General features: G+C 34.5%; 2 protein-coding genes across 2 annotated transcripts; both read left to right on the forward strand.

Annotated features, from left to right (window-relative positions):
* Positions 1 to 3,274: 3,274 nt before the first annotated feature.
* LOC127556478 (olfactory receptor 14C36-like) lies at positions 3,275 to 4,216 on the forward strand. Its single transcript, XM_051989654.1, has one exon. The coding sequence runs from the start codon at positions 3,275 to 3,277 to the stop codon at positions 4,214 to 4,216; it is 942 nt and encodes a 313-aa protein (XP_051845614.1).
* Positions 4,217 to 16,220: 12,004 nt separating this feature from the next.
* LOC127556483 (olfactory receptor 14C36-like) lies at positions 16,221 to 17,150 on the forward strand. Its single transcript, XM_051989657.1, has one exon. The coding sequence runs from the start codon at positions 16,221 to 16,223 to the stop codon at positions 17,148 to 17,150; it is 930 nt and encodes a 309-aa protein (XP_051845617.1).
* The last annotated feature ends 4,921 nt before the right edge of the window (positions 17,151 to 22,071 follow it).

Raw genomic sequence — 22,071 nt, forward strand, 5'->3', positions numbered from 1 at the left:
AAATGGGTAATGTTGATTATATTAAATGAAAAACGTTTTGTATAATAAAAACAAATGTAGTGAAGGTCAGAAAGAAAGGAGAAAATCAAAGAAAAAAGTTTTGGTCATTTTTTCTCAAAGATCTCATATTTCAAATATTTAAGGAATTTCATTAAATCTATAAGAATATGAGTCACTCCCTATTTCATAAATAATTAAAGGATATAAACAGGCAGGTTTCTAATAAAAAAATCGAAAGAATGAACAAAATGCACAATATATGTGTATTGACTGAGCTAACAAACCAAATAAGTTCTGAAGAGACTTAGATCTCTTCTCTTTTGCCTTTTGAACAATGGTTAAAGAGGGATTATTCAGTCTTTTTGAGGGAACTTGAGAGATGATGAATACTAGCATAATATCAAGTATTCATACACTGCACATAAATTAATAGTTTCTTCAACTCAAACTCAAAGTCCTGAGAGAACTTTATTTGGCATCTTGTCTTTTCCTTTCCAGAGAACATTACATCAGGGCAGTGCTTCTCTCTATTTGGCTGTAGAGCAGGGATAGTGTCACCAAGGAATTGCAAGGAATATCTAGCAAATATAAAATTGGCCTATTGGGTCCTTTCTATACAACATGCTGTCATACTTCAGCTACAAAGATAATGGGGAAAATTGAGAGAAAACAGGCTTGTTAACCAAGGAGAATAGACCCGAAGACAATGATCCTGTCCAGCTTCAGATCTCATCATTAGACTGGAACTAAAACAAATGGGTTAGTATACATAAAAATTTTGAAAAATAACTCAGTCTTTAGTGTTCATTCTTCTGAAATATTAATCAATTACATGTAAAATCCAGCTCCATTTGGGAACATGATCATGGAGGAACCTAGAGTCCCCATATTTTTTATCCAATAACTTCTTAGTACTTTATCACCAATGAGAGCCTCAGATATACTGTCAAAAATCTCATCTGCCCAATTCAGCTATTAACTGTTTGAACAGATTAAGTTTTTGGTGCTCACGTGTGACAGATATTTGAAAAGTATTTTTGTTGAGTTTGCAGGAACTTCTGTTTCTATGTTGTGATACCTTGATACCATAACCCTGGAAAACTTGTACCTAAGGTCTTTGATATATCATTTCATGTTCAATTGGTGCCTTTCTTCCTTTTTATATCACATTGAGTTATTAATATTTACCTCAAAATCACCCATTGAACATCCTCTTTTAACAATATTTTAATTAGCACAGCATTGTAAGAACAGGGACTTTAATTCACTGTTGATTGTTCTCTGAACTAGTCCTTCCATTATAAAAAGAAATTTGGAATATGCCCAGGATATTGCCCAATAGCCCCAAAGCTACTGAATTATGAGTAAAATTTGACCTAGTGAAATCTTTATTAAGCATATATTAGAAAGAGATTAAAGAAATTGGAAAAGAACCCATATGTATGAAAATATTTATGATAGCTTTTTTGTAGGGCAAAGATTTGTATATTGAGGGGATAACCTTTAATTTGGGAATGACTGAGATATATGTGATCTGCAAATACAATGGGAATCTACTGTGCTTTAGGAAATAAAGATGTTTTCAGAAAAATCTAGGAACACCTGTATAAACTAGTGCAACATGAGATAATCATCAGAAGCAGGACAATAATTTATATTACAACATTATTGCAAAAAAAAATTTTTTTTTTAATATTTAGGAACTTTTTCTCAACATAATGGTCCAATCACAATTCCAAAGGATTCATGATGAAACATGCTATGCATCTGCACATTGAAAGGTAAGGGACTGAATAAAAAGATTGAAAAATAATACTGTTTATTCATCTTTTCTTTTTTCCTTCCTTATTTTCATTATTTTCTTCATTATTTCCCTCTTTCTGTTTCTCTGTATTTGGCTGGAGAATAGGGATAGCTTTTTCCTTGCTATCTACCTTTTTTTCATTCTTTTTTTGTCTTTTCTTTCCTAAGTTTTCTCTTCCTTCCTTTCTTCATACCTTCTTCCCCTTCCTCCTTCTTTACTTCCTTCCATTTTTCTTTTTTAGTTAGAAAATATCTTTTGCATATATTAATGCATTTTATTTTCTGAGAATATCGATTACATTTATTTTTTGTCATCTTCTGAATGAATGGGGCAGGAGGAAAGTATAACAGAATTCAAGATTGAATTTTTTAAAATTGAAATCTTTATATCTTTATCTATATATGTATTCAACATAAGAAAAATGCAATTCCTGTGTAAGAATCACTTTATTCCTTCTCTTAAAATGTTATCATAGAGATTTAATGGCCAGGAAGTTTCTGCTTATTGACTGCCACAAAGCAAAGTGTGGGATCTTTAACCTGGAAAAACTTCTTTAGGATGCCAGAACAGAATGCACGTCCAGAATTTCTTCCATAGCAGCCAAGGGTAGAGATGGAGTGATAGACCACTTATGTTGCTATCCAATGATTATAAATGGAAGACAATTGAGGTGATGATTATGAGAGTGATGACCCAATATGGTAAAAATTTGATAAAGTGAGACAATTCAGGGAAATAGAAAGAGAATATCAGACCAAGTCAGCAAGTTTTACCCTCTTCTTATTCCTGAATTAGGGCAAATTACTAGTGAATGATTTCCACTATTTTCTTGCATTGTCTTCTTTCAGGCAGTGAGAAAGTATGTAGAAGGTGATGAAAAGAGGGATTTTAGTCCCTGTTTCCACTGCCAGTAAAAGCAATCAAGATGTTTTAAATTATTTCTTCTAAATTTTCTTGTTAATCCTGCTCATAGCCATTAATAAAAAGGAAATGGCCATGGTAAAGAAATGCAAAAAGATGCTAAAACCATATCATAAAGGATTTTTAAAAAGATCATTTTTCATTGGTAGCTTCTGGCTTAGGTCAAATTGTCAGTACTGCTGCATTCATTCACAGATAATTCATACAATATAGAAAACAAGGAAGTCAATATGGGATAACATTACTTTGCTTCCTTAAGCATTAATGTTTTTAATAGATAGAATTCCCAGGTACAGAAATGTGCTTCATCAATGTAGGTCTGCCCTTCTCACACAACTCTTAGATAGGTTTTGTTTTTCCTTGAGAGCTACCCTAACTTGCCTACAGTCAAACAGCCAGTAAATGACAAGAACCTTTTCTTATGCAGTAATGGTAAAAATGGTAAACAAAAAATCTTCTAAACTTTACCCAGACTGTGCCCTTAATAATCATTGATTGATGGATGGTTTAAATTGTCTTTGACTCCCTAGGTCTCCCTGAAGTCTGAAAATGTCTAACTTTACCTCCGTGACTGAATTTCTCCTTATGGGGTTTTCTGACATCAGAGAGCTACAGATCTTATATTCTTTGCTTTTCTTTCTCATTTACTCAGCAGGCCTGATGGGGAATCTCCTCATTGTCATCATCACCACCATGGACAGGAGACTCCACACCCCCATGTACTTTTTCCTTAGGAATCTGTCCATTGTGGATGCCTGCTTCATATCAATAACTATTCCCCCAGCATCCATCAACTTCCTGGTGAACAACAGGGTTATATCAATTACTGGATGTGCAACACAGATATTTCTGATGATTGTCATGGCATATGCTGAATTTACTTTGCTCACTGTCATGGCCCGTGATCGCTATGTTGCCATCTGCCATCCACTCCATTACCCAGTGATCATGAACCCTCGTGTGTGTATGCAGATGACCTTAACCTGCTTGTTCACTGGCCTTTTGTATGCAGGTTTCCATACTGGGTTAACATTTCAATTGTCTTTCTGCCAATCTAATGTGATCAATCAGTTTTTCTGTGATATCCCCTCTCTTCTGAAGATCTCTTGCTCAGAAACATTCAGCAACACACTATCCTTACTTGTTTCTGCTGTGGTGGTTGGGGCTGGCTGCTTTACCTTCATCACTGCATCTTATATTAGAATATTTTCCACTGTGCTTAAATTTCCAGTGAAAGAAGACCAAAGAAAAGCCTTCTCTACTTGTGTCCCTCATATCATTGTGGTTTCTTTGTTCCTTATTTCAGGCAATTATGCATACCTACAACCACCTTCAGATTCTGGGTCCTTTAAAGATATAATCCTTTCAATATTCTATTCCATAATACCTCCCTCTCTGAATCCCATTATATATAGTCTAAGGAACAAGCAGATAAAAGAGGCTGTAAGAGTGGTAATGAGGAGAAAGTTTTTGTTAAGGAATAAAGCATAAACGTACTTCTTTCTTAATGTTGTTGAACCTAATTCATCCATAATTAAAAAATGCTATTAAGATATATGTCTATTTGTGATGTTGTGGGATTATGGACTATTCTTTACATCTTGTTAGGTATGCATTAATCACTGATCTAAATGGAGAAAAAGCTTCTGAAGTTGTCTTTGATATTATCAATATCAGTAGCAATATTATTTGAGGCATATTCAACAATTTCAAATAGTAGAATTTCTTTAGCCTAAAGTCTTTTGCAGCATGCTTTGTGTCTTATAAATAAGGAATCTAGTCCATACATGATGCATGGAATCTTTTTTCCAAGTCAACTTCCCATAGTTATGTCTGTCTCCTTAGAACAGAGTTGAATTCATCTCTCCTTAAGGCTTCTAGGGGATACCACTGAAGGTTAGTCTGGTATCTTTCTTTAAAAAAAAAAGTAACATGCTAAATTAATGATTTTAAAGTAATATAGAATAGACATCAATATTTATATGCCCTATAAATAGCAACCCCCAACAATATGTGTGCCATGAAAATCCCAAATGGTGTCGTCAGATGTGATTGAAATGACTGAGCAATAACAGTCACTTTTTACATGGAAATATTCTTTTTTGGTGTTGGAATTTAGAATTTGTTTTAAAAAGCATGAAAAAGAGAGTTCATGAAGGCATGGAAAGACTTGTGCGATCTCATCCAACCTATATTTCACCCAAATCTATTGTGACTCTTTGACTCCAAATCTATTGCTCTTTCCACCATACTGTGCTAATTCTCTGGCAGACTAGGAAATGAACAGCATATAAATGAGAGTGAGACTGTGAGTTCTGAAAAAGCTGTTAGAATAAGGGCAAGAAAATATAGTGAAAGCAAGAAGATAAAATGAGATGATGTTATAATTTAATATAGGAAGAGTAGTATTATAGTACATGGACACTGTGGAGCAGAACTAGAGGAATTTTTTGATAATATTAAAATACAAATTAGGGAAACTTTAAAAAACATGATGTTATAGGCAAGAAAGATTCAATACTGGGGGCATCTAGGTTGTGCAGTAGATGGCACATTGGCCCAGGAGTCAGGAGTACTTCAGACACTTACTAGTTGTATGATCCTGGATAAGTCACTTAATTCAATTGCCAAAAGAAAAAGATTTAATCCTGACCCTTCTAGAAATATTAGTGCAAAATCAATTTACATAAAGAAAGGTGACTAAATCATGTCAAAATGATATAATAGTAAAACATGAAGCCTCTTGCCTTGCTAAGAAAAGTCATGAATAATGGCCCAAAATATCAGAATATATCAAATGGAAAAAATAAAGTTATCTTATTATCTGTGGCCTGTATTTCAGAGAAAATGATGGCACCATCAACAGAAAGAAGAAATGTAGGATACGTTTCAATGGGAAAACTAATCAGGTATGGGTTTCTTGAGTTTGAAGATCCAATATCCTATCACCCAATTATTTAAGGGATGGTTATGATAAAAAGGATCTGCAAGAATGAAAAGGTAACTTCAAGATCTCTGTTTTTGGCTAATCAGCCAAATAATAATGGATAATAATAAAGGCCTGCCTTTTTAAAAATATACTATTATAATTTATCATATCTTACAATTGATATTGTGATATCTAGCAATCTGCTATTGTGGAATGGATCAAAGTCCTTTCTCTCTCTTTCACTAACAGGTCCTTTTGTTCAGATCTGATGGAGTTTATTTTGCAAGAGTGATGGTTACAAATGGCATGAAATCAAATAATACATTTCTCAGTTGAATCCTTGCATAAAGGTCAACAGATCAAAAATAATCAGCTGTGTTATTCTGATCTATTTGGATATAAAGCTTGTTATGGTAAAAATAAAATGAGCTGTTGAATCATTTATATTTTGACTCTTTCTTTGAAAGTAAGAATATTTGTTGCTGTGAATATTAGAGCCATAGTGTGAGTTGAGTACCTTTACAGAAATTACATTGGAGAAATAAGTTCTCTGACTTAATTAGGTACATATTAACTTAGTTAACACTAAGGACATATTTGTCTTCATATTAAAAATGGATAACTGAGTCCAATACAATTTAGCTGTCATTTATTTATTAATGACACCCAGCTAATACTTTACATTTCTAAAAAACAGTTTTTCATGCCCAGAAAAAATATGTATTATAGAAAAAATAGATGAACAGAGTTAATTTTACCTCTAACTTGAATAAACAAAATATCTTCTATAAAAAGGTCAGTAGTTTGAGTCTCTTGTATTTAACTTAAAATATGATTCAAAACTATTTTAATCCTATCATATTCCTACAATTAATTTACAAAATGAAATCTATGATGTGGGGGGAAAAACATTTTACCAGTATCATAACATTTTCACATGAACATTATATTAATTGTATTTCCCTTTAGTATTTTCTCTCATGGAATAGAAAGTATGAGTTGAAGATAAAGGTTTTATCACATCCCTTAGACTTACGTGATTTCTTTGTTGCACAAATTTAGAGACAGCATGGCATGTGATAAAGAACTGTAAGTTTGTCTTGGAGATTTTATTTCCAATTCCAGATCTTTTGATCATTATTTGTGCTCTTATAGGCAAGCCATTTTAGTTTCCTATCCCTTACATCCCTCATCTGTAAAACAGAGATTGAATTAAATGATTTGGAAATTTGCTTCTTAGTCTAAATCTTAGAGTTCAGTGATTTAAAGTTCAGCAAGGTTTCTTTTGTTATATAAAATTTTCCTGTATTCATCACACTGAAATCATTTTTCCCAGATGCACATTCTAATAAAACAAGATGTCTATGACTGAAGTCTCTCATTTATTGCATTAAGTCTCTATTCAAGATGAATTGTTTTATGTTGAATCAGATGTCCCCCAATCTAAAGATTTTCCCACATTGATTAAATTAATGAAATTTCTCTACAGTCATGATGCACAATGTGTTTCCACTTGTCCTTGAAGAATTTCCCACATTCATTGCACTTATATAGTATCTCTCCAGTATCTTTCTAATCCCTGATAACATTTTCTCTCTTCCTGAAGGCTTTTCTACATTTATTACAAGATCTCTTTGACATTCAGATGATGCATCTCTGCTATCCATTTTTCTGAAATTAAATACATTACTTCATGGATTTATTAGACTTACAAAGTTCTTACATAAAAAATATTATTTGTTTTATCTTTAAATATTGTTTAGTTTTTTCATGTCTATCACATTTACGAAGACTTTTTTCCTATTGAAGTTCATTAATAGAACAAAGATTGACCTCAGATTTTCAAAAATGGCAAATCCATTAATATTCGTCATCAGTTTTGTCATGTATGTCAGTCACTTGCCTGAATTTTTCTCTACTTTTATCTCCTAACGGTATTATCATATTTCCATGCCTTTGTAAACCTGGAATCCCAGAAAATATATTTTGTGGGGTTCTTCTGCCCAACTCTCTCAAATAATTACCAGGCTATGGTGCTGAATCCTTTGATTCATATTTATTCTCTTACTAAAAGGGGACTTTGAGAAAGGCTTTTTAGAATTTATTTCCCCAGTCGCTTCCATCAAGATAAGAGAAATGATTGTCAATAATCAATAATTTGGGGAGATTCATATTTCCTCCTTTTTCTTTTATCCTCATTTAAAGACCTCAGTTTCTGAAGGTTGACTCAATCTGTCCTTTCTACAGACCTCATTCAGGTGAAGAAAGCTTTGTGTTCTGCACAAATTTGGGTGGAGATAAATTCTTGGAATAAATTGCCCAAGGGTCTGGATAACTTAAAAGTAAATGACATAATCAAAGTTGAGGTTCAGATCCTCAGGTATTATTCATTCTTAATTGTTAGCCTAAAAGAGTAGATTGCCACCCTTAGGAATACTCCTCTTTCAGTAGACTAATAACCTGTCAGTCTACCCTGCTATGGATGTCTTTGATGTAAGAGAGAGATGGCCAAATGGCCATTCTTTTACTAAAATACTGGCATTATTACTCAAATGAATAAATTACCCAGAAATAATTTTCTCAAACTTTTTTTAAAACACCATAGGCCTTCTATAGTTATGTGACTCTGATCTAGAAACTTGAAATCCTAGTGACAGCAGATTCTTCTTGTTATCTATCATTACCTCCCTATCCAGGTCTCTCTGAGCATTGTCTAGATGCTTCTACTCTCCCAGGCAAGTTCCATGGTTGTATTTACAAATTAGGGACTATTTCCCAACTGAGTTTGGCATCTTGGAAACTCCTTGGGACTCCTCTAGGTCAGAGTCTTCAGGCCACTTCCATCTTGCCTTCAGACTGACCTTGGTCACAAGCTATCTTAGCCTTTCAGGTTAGGGTGGAACTTGAATCAGGAAGCCTGCAGGCCTTCAAGAGATCAAATGCAAAGAACAAAAAAAAAAAAAAACTGGATTGGTTTGCCATTTCCTATTGCTGCTCATTTTACAGATGCTAAAATTGATGCAAACAGGATTAAGTGCCTTGCCTAGGGACACACAGGAAATAAGTGTTTCAGACTACATTTTCACTCAGGATGATGAATTTTTCTAACTCCAGGCCGGGAACTCTATGCATTGTGTTGCCCAGCTGTCCCTAGTTATTACCAAGTGATATTTACTGAAAATATATAAAAAGAAGAGAAGTATCAATATTTCCTCCCAATCCCTAGGGGATCCTCTTTTCTATACCATCCTGATCACAGGAAAGAATGGGATCAAACATAATGCAATAATTTTTTTTTTAGACATCATTAGATTTTTAAAAATTTTTATTTAATTTTATTTGTTTTTCCAATTACATGTAAAGATGCCATGCAACATTCATTTTTATAAGATTGTGAATTCCAAATTTTATTTTCTCCATGCTTTCCCTCCTTCTCACCTATCCAAGACAGAAAGCAATCTGATACATTAAGCATGTACTATCATTTAAAACATATTTCCATATTAGTCTTGTTATGAAAGAAAAATTGACAAAAGGGGAAAACCACAAAAAAAAGAAAATACAAATAAATTAAAAAAAAAACATGAAAATGTTATTGCTTTGATCCATATTCACTTTCTATAGTTCTCTCTTTGGATGTAGATGACATTTTCCCCAAGTCTATTAGAATTCTCTTGAATCACTGTATTGCTGAGAAGAGTTAAGACTATCATAGTTTGGTCTCACATGACATTGCTGTTACTGGGTATAATGTTTTCCTGATTCTGCTCATTTCACTGAGAATACATGAGAGTTCATGAGAGTCAATCCAGGCTTTTCTAAAGTCAGCCTACTCATCATTTCTTTTAGAATAATAATAATCCATTACATTTATATGTCATAAATTATTCAACAGATTCTCCAACTGAGGAACATCTACTCAATTTCAATTTCCTTGCCACCACAAAAAAAAGATGCTATATTTTTGTACATGTCAGTACTTTTCCCTTTTTTTCACAATGTTTTTGGAATATAGACCCAGTAGTGACACTGCTGGATTAAAGGGAAGTTTTAGGTGTGTTTCCCAATAATAGCAATAGTTTTGAAAGAGATCTGGGAGTTTTCAGGTCCTGAAATCTCAGTATGTCGATATAGTGATGTAGAAGCCCTCAAATGTAATGACACCTAATGTCTACATCAAGAGAGATGAAGCATCTAGGAATGGGAGTAGGGGCAATGATCATTTCACTGTTCTCTGTCCTTATCAAACTTCATCTGTAGTGTTGTATTTAATTCTGGGTAACAATATCTAAGAGAGCTGATAAGGTGATGAGTGTCCACAGGAAGGTAGCAAGGATGATATAGAACCTTTGGTCCATGTCATCCAAAGATCATTGGAAGGAACTGGGAAAACAACTTAGAAGAGAGAAAACAGTGGGGACAGGAAGATGATGTAGCTGTCCAGGTATTTGATGGATTTGTCATGTGGGCAAGGGATAAGGTCTCTTCCATTTGGCTCCAGAGAGAAAAGAGCAATGGGTGGAAGCTACAAAGATGCAAATTTAAGCTTGTTGTTAGAAAAATCTCCAGTCTATTTAAATGGTACAAAATCTTAAGTCCTGCTTTTTTAGCTAATAGGCTTTACCTCTTGGGATGCTGTTTCACAAGATCTTCACGCTCATTTGTCAGATGTGTTAAAGTAAGACAAGAACTACCCCCTAATGACACATGGTTTTGGCGGGGACAAGAAAGAAAAAAACTATCTCCACACTCATTACTTTCTTTACCATTGTGACTACCAAGCCTTCCTGGAGTATTTTGTCTGAAGATGACTTCTGTCTTTCATATCTCAGCATGTTAGCATTATGTTGTGGCAATCCCCAGATATAATGAATGACATTTTGACTCCATTAATATTGATGAAACTTCCAGGAATTGGGAATGATGGGAGAATGATCACCCTACTGTTCTCTGATCTTCTCAGACCTCATCTGGAGTGTTATGTTCTGTCGGGCATCAAGTCCCAAGAGAACTAAGTTGATGAGTGTCCAGAGGAGGGAAGCCAGCACAGTGAAGAGCAAAGCAACTGGGGAAATTTAACCTGGAGAAGAGAAGGCAAGGTGCCTAACTACCTTCAGGTATTTGAGGGACTTATCATGTGAAGGAGAAAAAAATTGTGTTTCATTTGGCTCCAGATGCATAATGCAATTACAAACTTTTACTACTACCAAGTACCCTTCCACATATCAAGTAGCGGTTAAGTGAGTCTTTCCCTCCTGGTTGCCATCAGTCCAATGAAATTTTGGGTTCAGTGTTCTTTATCAAAATGGTCAAATGCAAATATTGGCATAGACTCCCATCACTGGACCTCTGGCAACTCATTCTTCTGACCTCTCAGAAAACATAAGGTAACAGTCCCTCTGTTCCACCACCCAAACTCCTTCACTTACAATAGGGAAGAATAGAAATAAGAGGGTCAGAAGTAACATTTCCGTATATGAATGAGTTCCTGTGGGCCCTGCTTATCAGAGTAATCTTCTGCTACTAGATCTTCTTCCACCCTTGAAGGATTACAGCAGTCTTTAATTCCTCACCAGAACTCTTGTAGGAATGAAATAAAAAGGCATTATTTGAGCCAGTTAGTCCTTTTGGAATGCTTATCACTCACACTAAATGCTTTTCTTGCATTAAGCAGATAAGAAATAATTATAGTATAACTATCTAAGTTCTCTAATGAAGGGGAGGCCCTCCTACCAAATACAGGAATCTCTAGTAAGAGGCTCCCCAGGCCTCTCCACGTGGTGTGCCAGGAGTAAGAGTATCCACCAAATGGTCATCCCATTGGCCAGTGAACCATTACCAAAGCAAAACCCAATCTAATATATTGTGGAAGATAAAATCAAAGATGTAGGGATAGGATATTTAGAGCTCAGTTTAAAGGTTATCTCATGTAACCTCGTCATTGTAAATGAAAATTAAAGGGACAGCTAGGTGGCACAGTGGATAGAGCACCATCCCTGAAGTCAGGAGGATCTGAGTTCAAATCTGATCTCAGACTCTTCCTAGCTGTGTGACTCTGGGCAAGTCACTTAACCCCAATTGCCTCAGAAAACAAAAGAAACTAAAATTAAAAAATAAATAAATGAAAATTAAAACTAAAAAGGTGAAGAGACTGTGCAAAGTCTCACACACAGTAATATAGCCAGATATTAATACAAGTTTATCTTAAATTTCCTACTAGAGCCAGGAAATACCCCATCCAGGTGAGTGATGGGTATTTTTTAGCAATCAAAACCTAATCCATTCTTTCTGGGAGTTAAATGAATGTGAGGAGGGCAGAATGAAGCTCTGATTGGAGAAGAAGTCACCACCTGTCCTTACCATACCCTCTCAGTAAATAGATAATAGAATATTGTGCTGTAAGAAATGAAGAATATGCCAAATTCGGAGATATATAGCAATATGTATTTTAAATTGTACAAAATGAATAGTTGAATTAAAAGGTATTTATTAAGTACATACTATGTGTCAAAAACACTATGCTAAATACTGAAGATATAAATAAAAAATCAAGGTAGTTTCTGTGCCCAAGGAACTTATATTCTAACAGGGGAAGACAACATAAATTAGGGGCATGAGTGTCACAAAGGAGTGTTTTGATTTGAGAAAGTCAAGAATAATGAGTAAAACAATAAGAAAATTGATTGTCATGCTCTTTCCAGAAGCATTTGTCACACTGATTGAACTAGAGTTCTTAGAATAGGAATAGAAAAAAATAATAAAATTTGAGAGATGGAAGAGACCTCAGTACTCATCTCATTTAAGTGAATTCAATCATGTCAAATCAATAAGCATTTATTAAGTGCTTATGGTGTGTCAGGCACCGTGCTAAGAGCTGGGATAAAGAATAAAGAATGGGGGCATCTAGGTGGTACCGTGGATAGAGCACCAGCCCGGAAGTCAGGAGGATCTGAGTTCAAATCAGAGCTCAGACACTTAATATTTCCTAACTGTGTGAAACTGGGCAAGTCACTTAACCCCAATTGCCTCAGGAAAAAAAAAAAGAATAAAGAATGACTGTTACTGTCCTCAAAGGTCTTGCCCTCTAATGGGAGAAGATAACACACAAAAAGAAAGTCAAAAGACTGTGCTGAATTATCCATATAGGAAGCATGGTGGAGAAAACCTGAAGTCACTTCACTCTGCTTGCCCCAATTTCCTCATATGATCAGGAAAAGTAAATGTCAAACCATTCCAGTATCTTTCCCAAGAAAACCCCCAATGGGAATGAAAAGTTGAACATCATTGAAAAAACTGAATAATAACATGCATTGATATTTCTGGAAACTTAAAGCTAAATCTCAGGATATGACTTGTTTTTTTTCCTTTCCACCTAGATACAATTATCTTCTTGAAACTATTTCTGAATTTTCTGAGTCTAGTTGGACATCAGGGATAATGTCCCTGAAGGCAGTGGCAGCAGTAAAACAGGCAGCTTTCCAAGAGTGGAATTCTAGCCAAATCAGAATATCATGATTGTACTGAGACAGTATAGGAGCTCTAAGAATCTCCTACCTCTCTTGAGAAATTCCTGAATCTTTGTGTCTACAATGAGGAGATGATGTTTATGAAATTGAAACACCACAAGTCATGAGAGAAGCCAATAGCAGGGATCCCTGTTAATTTATGTGGGAAAAGAACAAGTAAGTGTGCATAGAATTATTTTATTTTCATTTCTATTTCTTTCCTTGCTTTTCTTTTTAAAAACATATACTTTTTACTGTTAAAAACATATACTTTTTTCCTGGTTGTAGGTCGCAAAAGCTATGATCTCATAGTAAAGAAGTTCTTGTAGTGTTGAGTCCCCTTTGCTAAAGTAGATCAGTATCTAATATGAAAATTATTGGAGTACAGAGAGGTTGAAACTCTTGCCTTGTAGTCCTACTCAATCAAGATGTGAAAAAGGCAATATTTTAACCCAGATCTTCCAGATGCCCAAGTTATCTCTCTACTATGCCATGGCACTACTCCTTACGTATTAATATGCATTTGTATATACATATGCTTATGTAAACCTGAAGGTATATTTGTATGAACAAGTATGTGTACATAATGTATCAGGAGATATTACTATTCTTATATGACAGTATTCATATATGACAATATTCTTTATTATTATAATTGTTTGTTTTTGAGGAGAACCAATGACATTATGATGTCTTAACTGATAAGGGAATTAGATTTACGTGAGGCAGAGTTGCAGAGTCATCAGTCTCACTTTCCCTATCACATTTTGGCATGATGAATAGTTCTTGGGCCTCAGAATTCAAAAGTAGGTTCAGGCATATACCAGCAGTTTGACCCAGAGAAGGCATGAATTTCTCAGTGTCCCAGGCAATTAGCAGACAAATTTGCAGAAGAGGAGCTGATCTGCAATTCTCAATGATATTTTCTCGCCTGGACTTCATTACAGCAATAAAATTATAGGTCTGGTCTATCTCTTTATCATTTTATTTAAATTCGCACTAGATGAGGGAGGTACCACGAGTCTCCTGAACTGGATGAAGAAGCTAGCCTAAATCCCTTAAAACCAATAGGGAGTTTTACTGCAATCTCCAGGTAAGAGTGAATGAGAAGTTAAGCTAGTATTGTGACCTTGGGAATAAAAGGAAACAGATGGCTATGAGAGATGTTGGAAACTCATGATAAAATTGGGAAATCCAGGATGCAAATAGGTAGATATGATGGAATAGGCACATTAGTCCTTGGAGACAGAGAAAAAGAAAAACAAACAGAAATAAAGGGAGAAAGGGAGGGAAGGAGGAGATAGAATCAATAGACATTCATTCTAGAAAGTAATGTATTTAATGCATAGACCCTGGTATAAATAACCTTTATTAAAATTATATTCTTAATAATCTTATTTCACTTAACTTAGGTTAAATGCCTTATTTTCCAAAAATTGATTACAGCAGAACATTTTTATTTCTAGTAACTTCACCTAACACACTCAATTTGTTCCAACCATTCTGAAATTTTAATTCAGTTGGTCTAACCATTCTGAAAAGTAATATGGAGGTATTCTTTGATAGTCACCAAGTATCTATATCCTTTTACAAAAAGACCTCATTCACAGACATATTCTTAAAGTGGCCAATGACCAAAAAAAGGTCTCATAGACACCCAAAATTTGTAGCAACACTTTTTGTTGTAGCAAAATCTATAAACAAAATCCTTATCAATTAATCAGGGAATGGCTAAACAAATTGTGATACACAAATATGATGGTATGTTACTCTATGATAAATTATGTATGAACAAAACAGAATTGAGTAAAGTCATATAAGCTGATGGAAAAGATGTTAAATAAGTAGAAGTAAAGAAACAATATGTGTAATGACTAAAACAATGAAAATGGAAAGAAATTTATCCAATGGAATGCTGGAAGGTATTACTAAATGACCTCAAAATGAAAAAAAAAACTATCTCCTCTCATTGAATCTTTCTTGCAAAGGGGAGAATCTATGGAGATAGTAGACTTCATGTAATGCTAGACTATTTCAATGTTGGTTTTTGTTTCTGTTTTTGTTTCATTGTTGTTGATTTTTTTCTCACTAATTTTTAAATGTATTTATTAAAAGGAATTCTTTTCAGGAGAGTAGTAGTGGAGGAATACATTGGGAAATCTAGGGGATCTGAAAATAAAAAAATGTTCAAGAATGATTTTAATTTAAACTTTACCAATACCCTATAATGGCAATAATTGAGTCCTGCAAACTTCTTATGCATAAAAGGACATTTCTATCAAGATATATGTCATCTTGGCATCTTGTATGAAGAATGTGTTTACTGGAAAACTTTCATGTGAATAAAAATTTAAGCAAACATAATAGCTATAATTTATATAGTACCTACTATGTGGTGGTCAAATATGATTTAATTTGCTCCTTTTAACAATCATAGGAAATAGATGTATTATTACTCCCATTTTATAGTCAGGGCAACTGACACTAACAGTGGGTAAGTGACTTGTTCAAGATCCTATATCTGAAAAGTGTTTGAGACTGGATTTAAACTCAGGACATCCTAACTCCAGGCCCAATTCTCTATTCACCATGTCAGCTAGATGCCTGGAGTCCATTAAAATTTACTTCCACTGGCTCATCATGATATGAAGGTGATCATGAATACTCAAATACTCTGTTATCAGATATAACCCAGAATGATTTTGACAATGGGATCAGGAAAGAACTACATATCTGCTGACTGAAAACAACTGTATTGCATAGAAAAGGCTTTCTTTTGGTCAGCTGCACAAGAGTAAGATCTCAAAAGATGAAGATGATTGATGTTTTCCTATCATAGATGGATTTTTATCTGGATCATTAGAGGATCATCCACACCAGGGAGTGAAGTCTCAGGGCCTTAAGTATTGAAGAGAAGACAATGTCTAATAATCTTTTGCCTCCCTAAAAACCCAGTACATTATTCAAAAAGTCTTATGTACCAAGAATAATACAAATTATAAAGTCTTCATTTTTTGAAATATATTTCTCCTTTGCTTTCTAGGTCACTAGATAAAAGGAAATGTCTAACTTGACTGTTGTGAGTGAATTTCTCCTCATGGAGTTTTCTGATATTCGAGAACTGCAGATCATATATTCTTTGCTTTTCCTACTGATTGTCTTGGCTACCATCTTGGGGAATCTGCTGATTGTTATTGTTACTACTGTTGACAGACGTCTTCATACTCCCATGTACTTTTTTCTTAGGAATCTGTCCATTGTGGATGCTTGCTACATAACTGTTACTCTTCCTAAAGCATCTACTAACTCCCTATTGAATAGCAGGACTATCTCAAAGAGTGAGTGTGTAGCCCAGATCTTCCTTATGGTTTTCTTTGTATATGTGGAGTTGACCTGCCTCACCATCATGGCCCGTGATCGCTATGTCGCCATATGCCACCCACTCCACTACACAGTGATCATGAGTCCCCGAGTCTGCCTGCAGATGACCTTGACCAGCTTGCTCACTGGCCTCCTGTATGCAGGGTTCCATACTGCTTACACATTTCGACTGCCTTTCTGTCGATCCAATGTGATCCAACAATTCTTTTGTGACATCCCCTCTCTACTCAAGTTCTCTTGTTCTGAGACCTTCAGTAATGAAATACTTATAATTGTCACTGGACTGGGGGTTGGGGGTGGTTGCTTTGCCTTCATCATTGCTTCTTATGTTCACATATTTTCCACCGTGCTGAAGTTTCCAGTGAAAGAAGACCAAAGAAAAGCCTTTTCCACCTGCATCCCCCATATCATTGTTGTACTAGTATTTCTGATTTCAAGCTTTTATGTGTACCTTAGGCCATCTTCAATTTCTGCATCCATTGAGGATCTGATTCTTTCTGTGTTTTATTCTGTAATACCACCCTTTGTGAATCCCATCATATACAGTCTAAGGAATAAACAGATAAAAGAGGCTGTGCAAAGAGTAGTAAACAGAAATATTTCTTCCTAGAAGACAACAAAAACTATTTCCCTCCCTAAGCTTTTCAGTCTCCTTACATTTTAAATATACACTTATATTTATCACATTTTTCACTTTACATATTCTATGATTCAATGACAGTGCCTATTTTGCTGTTCCTCCTAAGCAATAATCCATCCCTTGATTATGGGCATTTTTTTCATTGATTATCCCCCATTCCTGGAATACCCCTTCTTCTCATTTATGCCTTATGGCTTCCTTAGCTTCCTCCAAGAGGAAGTACAAATCCCATTTTCTACAGGATATCTTTCCTTTTCATCTCCCTCATTACTATTGACTTTTGTTTGATCATGTTTTATTAACTTGTCAATATCTTATTTGTAACTAATCATTAATATGCTCTCTCATTATCAGAATGTAACCCATTAGAATGTGAAGGCAGGAATAATAATTTTGCTTATTCTTCCACTGAACCCTCTGAAACCTCCTCTCCCCAAGTAATTTGGAGCTATGCCCAAAGGGCTATAAAACTGGGCATCATCCTTTGATCCAGTAGTCTCTCTGCTGGGTGTATATCCCAAAAAAAATAATAAAAAGGGAAAAGGACTCATATGTGCAAAAATGTTTGTAGCAACTTTTTGTAGTTGAAAGAAACTGGAAATTGCGTGGATGATCATCAATTAGTGAATGGCTGAATAAATTATGGTGTATGAAGGTAATGGAGTATTGGTTTATAAGAAATGATAAGCAGGCTAATTTCAGAAAAAAAACAGAAATACCTATATAAAGTGGTGTTGAGTGAAGTGAACAAAACCAGAAGAACATTTACACAGTAAAAAAATTATATAATGATTAACTATGATGGACTTGGCTCTTTTCGACATTGTGGTGATTCGACGCAATTCTAATAGACTTGAAATAGAAAATGCCAATTACATCCAGAGAGAGAAATGTGGAGATTGAATTTGGATTGAAGTGTATTATTTTTACTCTTTTATTTGCTTGCTTGTTTTTCTTTCTCATGTGTTTTTTTTTCCTTTTTGGTCTGATTTTTCTTATGTACATGACAAATAAGGAAATATATTTAAAAGGTTTGCACATATTTAACCCATATTTGATGTCTTGGGGATGGGGGAGATAACAGAGGGAGGAAAAACAATTTAGAACACAAAGTTTTAGAAAAAAATGAATGTTGAAAAGCATCTTTATATGTATTTGGGAAAACTAAAATGCTATTTTTAAAAAATAAACTGTGGATCACAACCACCACCATCCCCCCAAAAAAATTAAAGACAAGGCTAAGCAGAAAAATTTTTAAAATTATAAATTATAAATAAATAAATGTAAGAGAACAAAAAGGGAAAATGAAATCTCCTCTTCCCAACATTATAATGCATAGTGACAGAGAAATGCTTACCGGTCATGGTTCCTTCCCCACTCAGGGATCCTATCATATATACTCCTTTCCTCTTTAACAATGTTTCTTGATTGAGAAAAATAAAAATTGTTGTTAAGAAAAGAAGCTATCTTCAAGCTAAGCAATAATGTCATTGCCTTTCCTGTTTGGGGAAGAAAGAACACTTTGGCAAATGTCTCAGTAATTGAAGTCCTTTTTTACTAATGTATCATGCTTCTTTGTCATACTTACCATCTGTTTTCCTGCATTTTCATCTCCTCTTTCAGTATACTTGTTATTCATTATACCACAAGGTGAAAGTTACTCATTTTCACCCAAATTTACGGCACTCTGATTCCCAAATCTGGTTAAAATTGGAGTACAGAAGCAATGGGGCAGAGACACTGCTGGTTGTCAGCACTTGCTGCAGGAGGGAGGAGTTTTTGGTTTGGGTTCCAGGTCAGAGGGGAGAACTGAAGTAAAGGTATCCCATTCAATGATTTAAAAAAATGAACCAGCAAAGATGAAAGAACCCAACCATAAAAACTCACTTAAAGAATAGAGAGGATTGAGGTTCATTTTCAGAGGAAGACAGTGATTAAAAAAACTTCTTCTACCCAAAAGTAATGTTAAATGTCACCCTGCCCAGAGAAAATTTATAGAAAAACACAAAAAAGAATTTAAAAATCAAATGAGAAAGATTGAGGAAAAAAATCCAAGAAAAACAAGATTTTGAAAAAAAAAGTTAACCAACTAGAAAAGGAGATACAGAGTCCTAAAGATGAAAATATTTTTTTGAAAATTAGAATTGGGCAAAGGAAGCCAGTGAAGCTTTAAGATACCAAGAAATAACAAAACAAAATATAAAGAATGAAAAATAGAGCAGAATGTAAATCATCTTATAAGAAAAGCAACAGATCTGGAGAACCAATCAATAAGATAAAACTACCCAAAAGTTGTGACCAAAAACAGAACCTTGACACAATAATGCAAGAAATAATCCAAGAAAATTGTCCTGAAATGATAGAACATGAAGGGAAAGTAAAAATAGAAAAAAGCCACCAATCATCATCTCAGAGAGATCTGTTTATGGAAAATACACAGGAATATTATTGCCAAATTTCAAAATGCTCAGATCAAAGAGAAATTTTTGCAAGAAACAATAACAAAAAATAACCAATTCATACTTGCTGGAGCTACAATTTGAACTGTACAGGACTTATCAGCAGCCACACACCCCCTTCCCCCCCCACACACACAGCTCCTGGAATCATATATGCTAGCTATCTAAAGAACTGCACTTATGAACAAAAATATCATATCCAGAAAAATTATCCATAATATTGAATGGAAAAAGAACACTTAATGAAGGTGTAGATTTTCAGGACTTTCACTAAATCGACCTCAATAGAAAATTTAACATATGAGAGCCAATATCAAAAATTATTTTAAGGAACTTAACATGAAAAAATGTTTATGCTTTTTACATGGAAATGTATGTCATATGTTGAAAATGGACATCAGGAAATGAGTAGCTCAAAAGAAAGATTGGAGCACAGTTGAGTATGATCTGATTCTAAAAAGCAAAACCATCTAAGAAAAGATAAAACTGAATGAGCAGAGGAAGAATAGACACAGAAGCATTAGAGGGAAGAAGTTAATTCATAGTTCTAAAAAAATTTACATTGGGAATGGCTTATATAGGCAATACTACATATATACCATGAAGGTTATAGTGCCCTCTAAAATCTATAAAGAAATAAAAGGGAAGGGAGTAGGAAGGGGAAGAAGACAATGGAGGGATTCATGGAGGGTGGGAGATTAGTAATAATGAAGCATATTAAGGACCAGAATAAAAGTAGGAAGAGTTAGCAAGCATAGGAAAGACAGGATATACACAAACACTACAACAAGGATCAGGAGTAGAATTTATTAGTGAAAAATAGAGCTCATAATCATTGATCTTAGAAAAAGTATCTTAAAGATTCAATCAAGAGAGAAATCTACATTATATGTCAGCCATATTAATACTGTTTTAGATGTAAGTTTACATATGGGTAAATTCATTTATATGTGTGGGTATGTGAATATGTCTGAATATATGTTTATATGTATGCAAGTAGTTCTATGTATGTGTATATATATAAATATATGTGCATGTATGTGTGTACATGTGTAGGGATACATTTATACATGTATATATAAATATATCTGTCCTTAACTATAGACTGCTTGGGGGAAGTGGGGAGGCTGAAAGGGAGAAAAATAAAACTAAAAAATGTGACAAAGAATAACCTATAATGAAACAAAGAAAAAATGGGCCCTCTTGAATATAATTTATTCTACTATTATATATGCTTTCTTGAAATGGAAATTGTTATATATTTTGAATCCTCCCAATATTCTGCTGGACACATGACAAACTTCTGTTTTGTTTTTTATTTTCCTTTTCTATCTTTCTTTATTCATTCTATTTTTTTATTTTATTTTTTTCAATAAATAAATTTTTAAAAATGATTGTTGCTGGACTTCCGGCCAAGATGGTGGAGAGGAAATACACTTCTGTGTAATCTCCGTGTTTTTCTCTCACTATTCATTTCATTTCATGCCTCTGAATTAATGCTCGACTGAAAAAAAACCATACAATTACTTACCAAGAGAAACCATCCTTGAGACTCGTCAAGAAAGTTTGTCTTTGATAAATAGACAGAATGAGCAAGAAACTGAAAAAGAATTTAACCCTGGACAGCTTTTATACAGATAAAGATCAGACTCCAAACCCTGAGGAGACTAAAAACAAACAGTCCCCAGGTGAATCCCCGAAGGAGGAGACCTTATGTCCCTCAGCACAGATGAATCTCATGGAGGAAATTAAAAAGGCTCTCACAAGGGAGCTAGAAGAAAAAATGGGAAAAGGAGAGGGAGGCTCTGCAAAAGGAGAGGGAGGCTTGGCAAAAGAGCCTGGAGAAGTCAGTTAAAGAGAGAGTGGATAAAGAAACCAAATCCTTGAAAAATAGGATTAGTGAACTGGAAACAGAAAACAGCTCTCTAAAAAACAAAATTGGCGAAATGGAAAAAAATTCCACAGAACAAAAGAACTCAATTGGACAATTAGAAAAAGATCTTAAAAAGTGAGTGAAGAAAATACCTCACTGAAAATCAGGGTCGAACAATTGGAATTGAATGACTCGAGGAGACAAGAAGAATCAGTCAAGCAAATCCAAAAAAATCAAACAATGGAAAAGGATGTGAAATACCTTCTGGGGAAGACAACAGACCTGGAAAACAGATCCAGGAGAGACAACCTGAGAATCATCGGACTTCCAGAAAAGTATGATGAAAAAAAAAGCCTGGACACTATCTTCCAGGAAATTATCAAAGAGAACTGCCCAGAAGTCATAGAAACAGAAGGTAAAATAGACATTGAAAGAATTCATCGATCCCCTACTGAAAGGGATCCTAAAATCAAAACACCAAGGAATATAGTGGCCAAATGCCAGAACCCTCAGGCAAAGGAAAAAATACTGCAAGCGGCTAGAAAAACCCAATTCAAGT

The sequence above is a fragment of the Antechinus flavipes genome, chromosome 3 (assembly GCF_016432865.1).
Source record: "Antechinus flavipes isolate AdamAnt ecotype Samford, QLD, Australia chromosome 3, AdamAnt_v2, whole genome shotgun sequence".
Taxonomy (NCBI): Eukaryota; Metazoa; Chordata; class Mammalia; order Dasyuromorphia; family Dasyuridae; genus Antechinus; species Antechinus flavipes.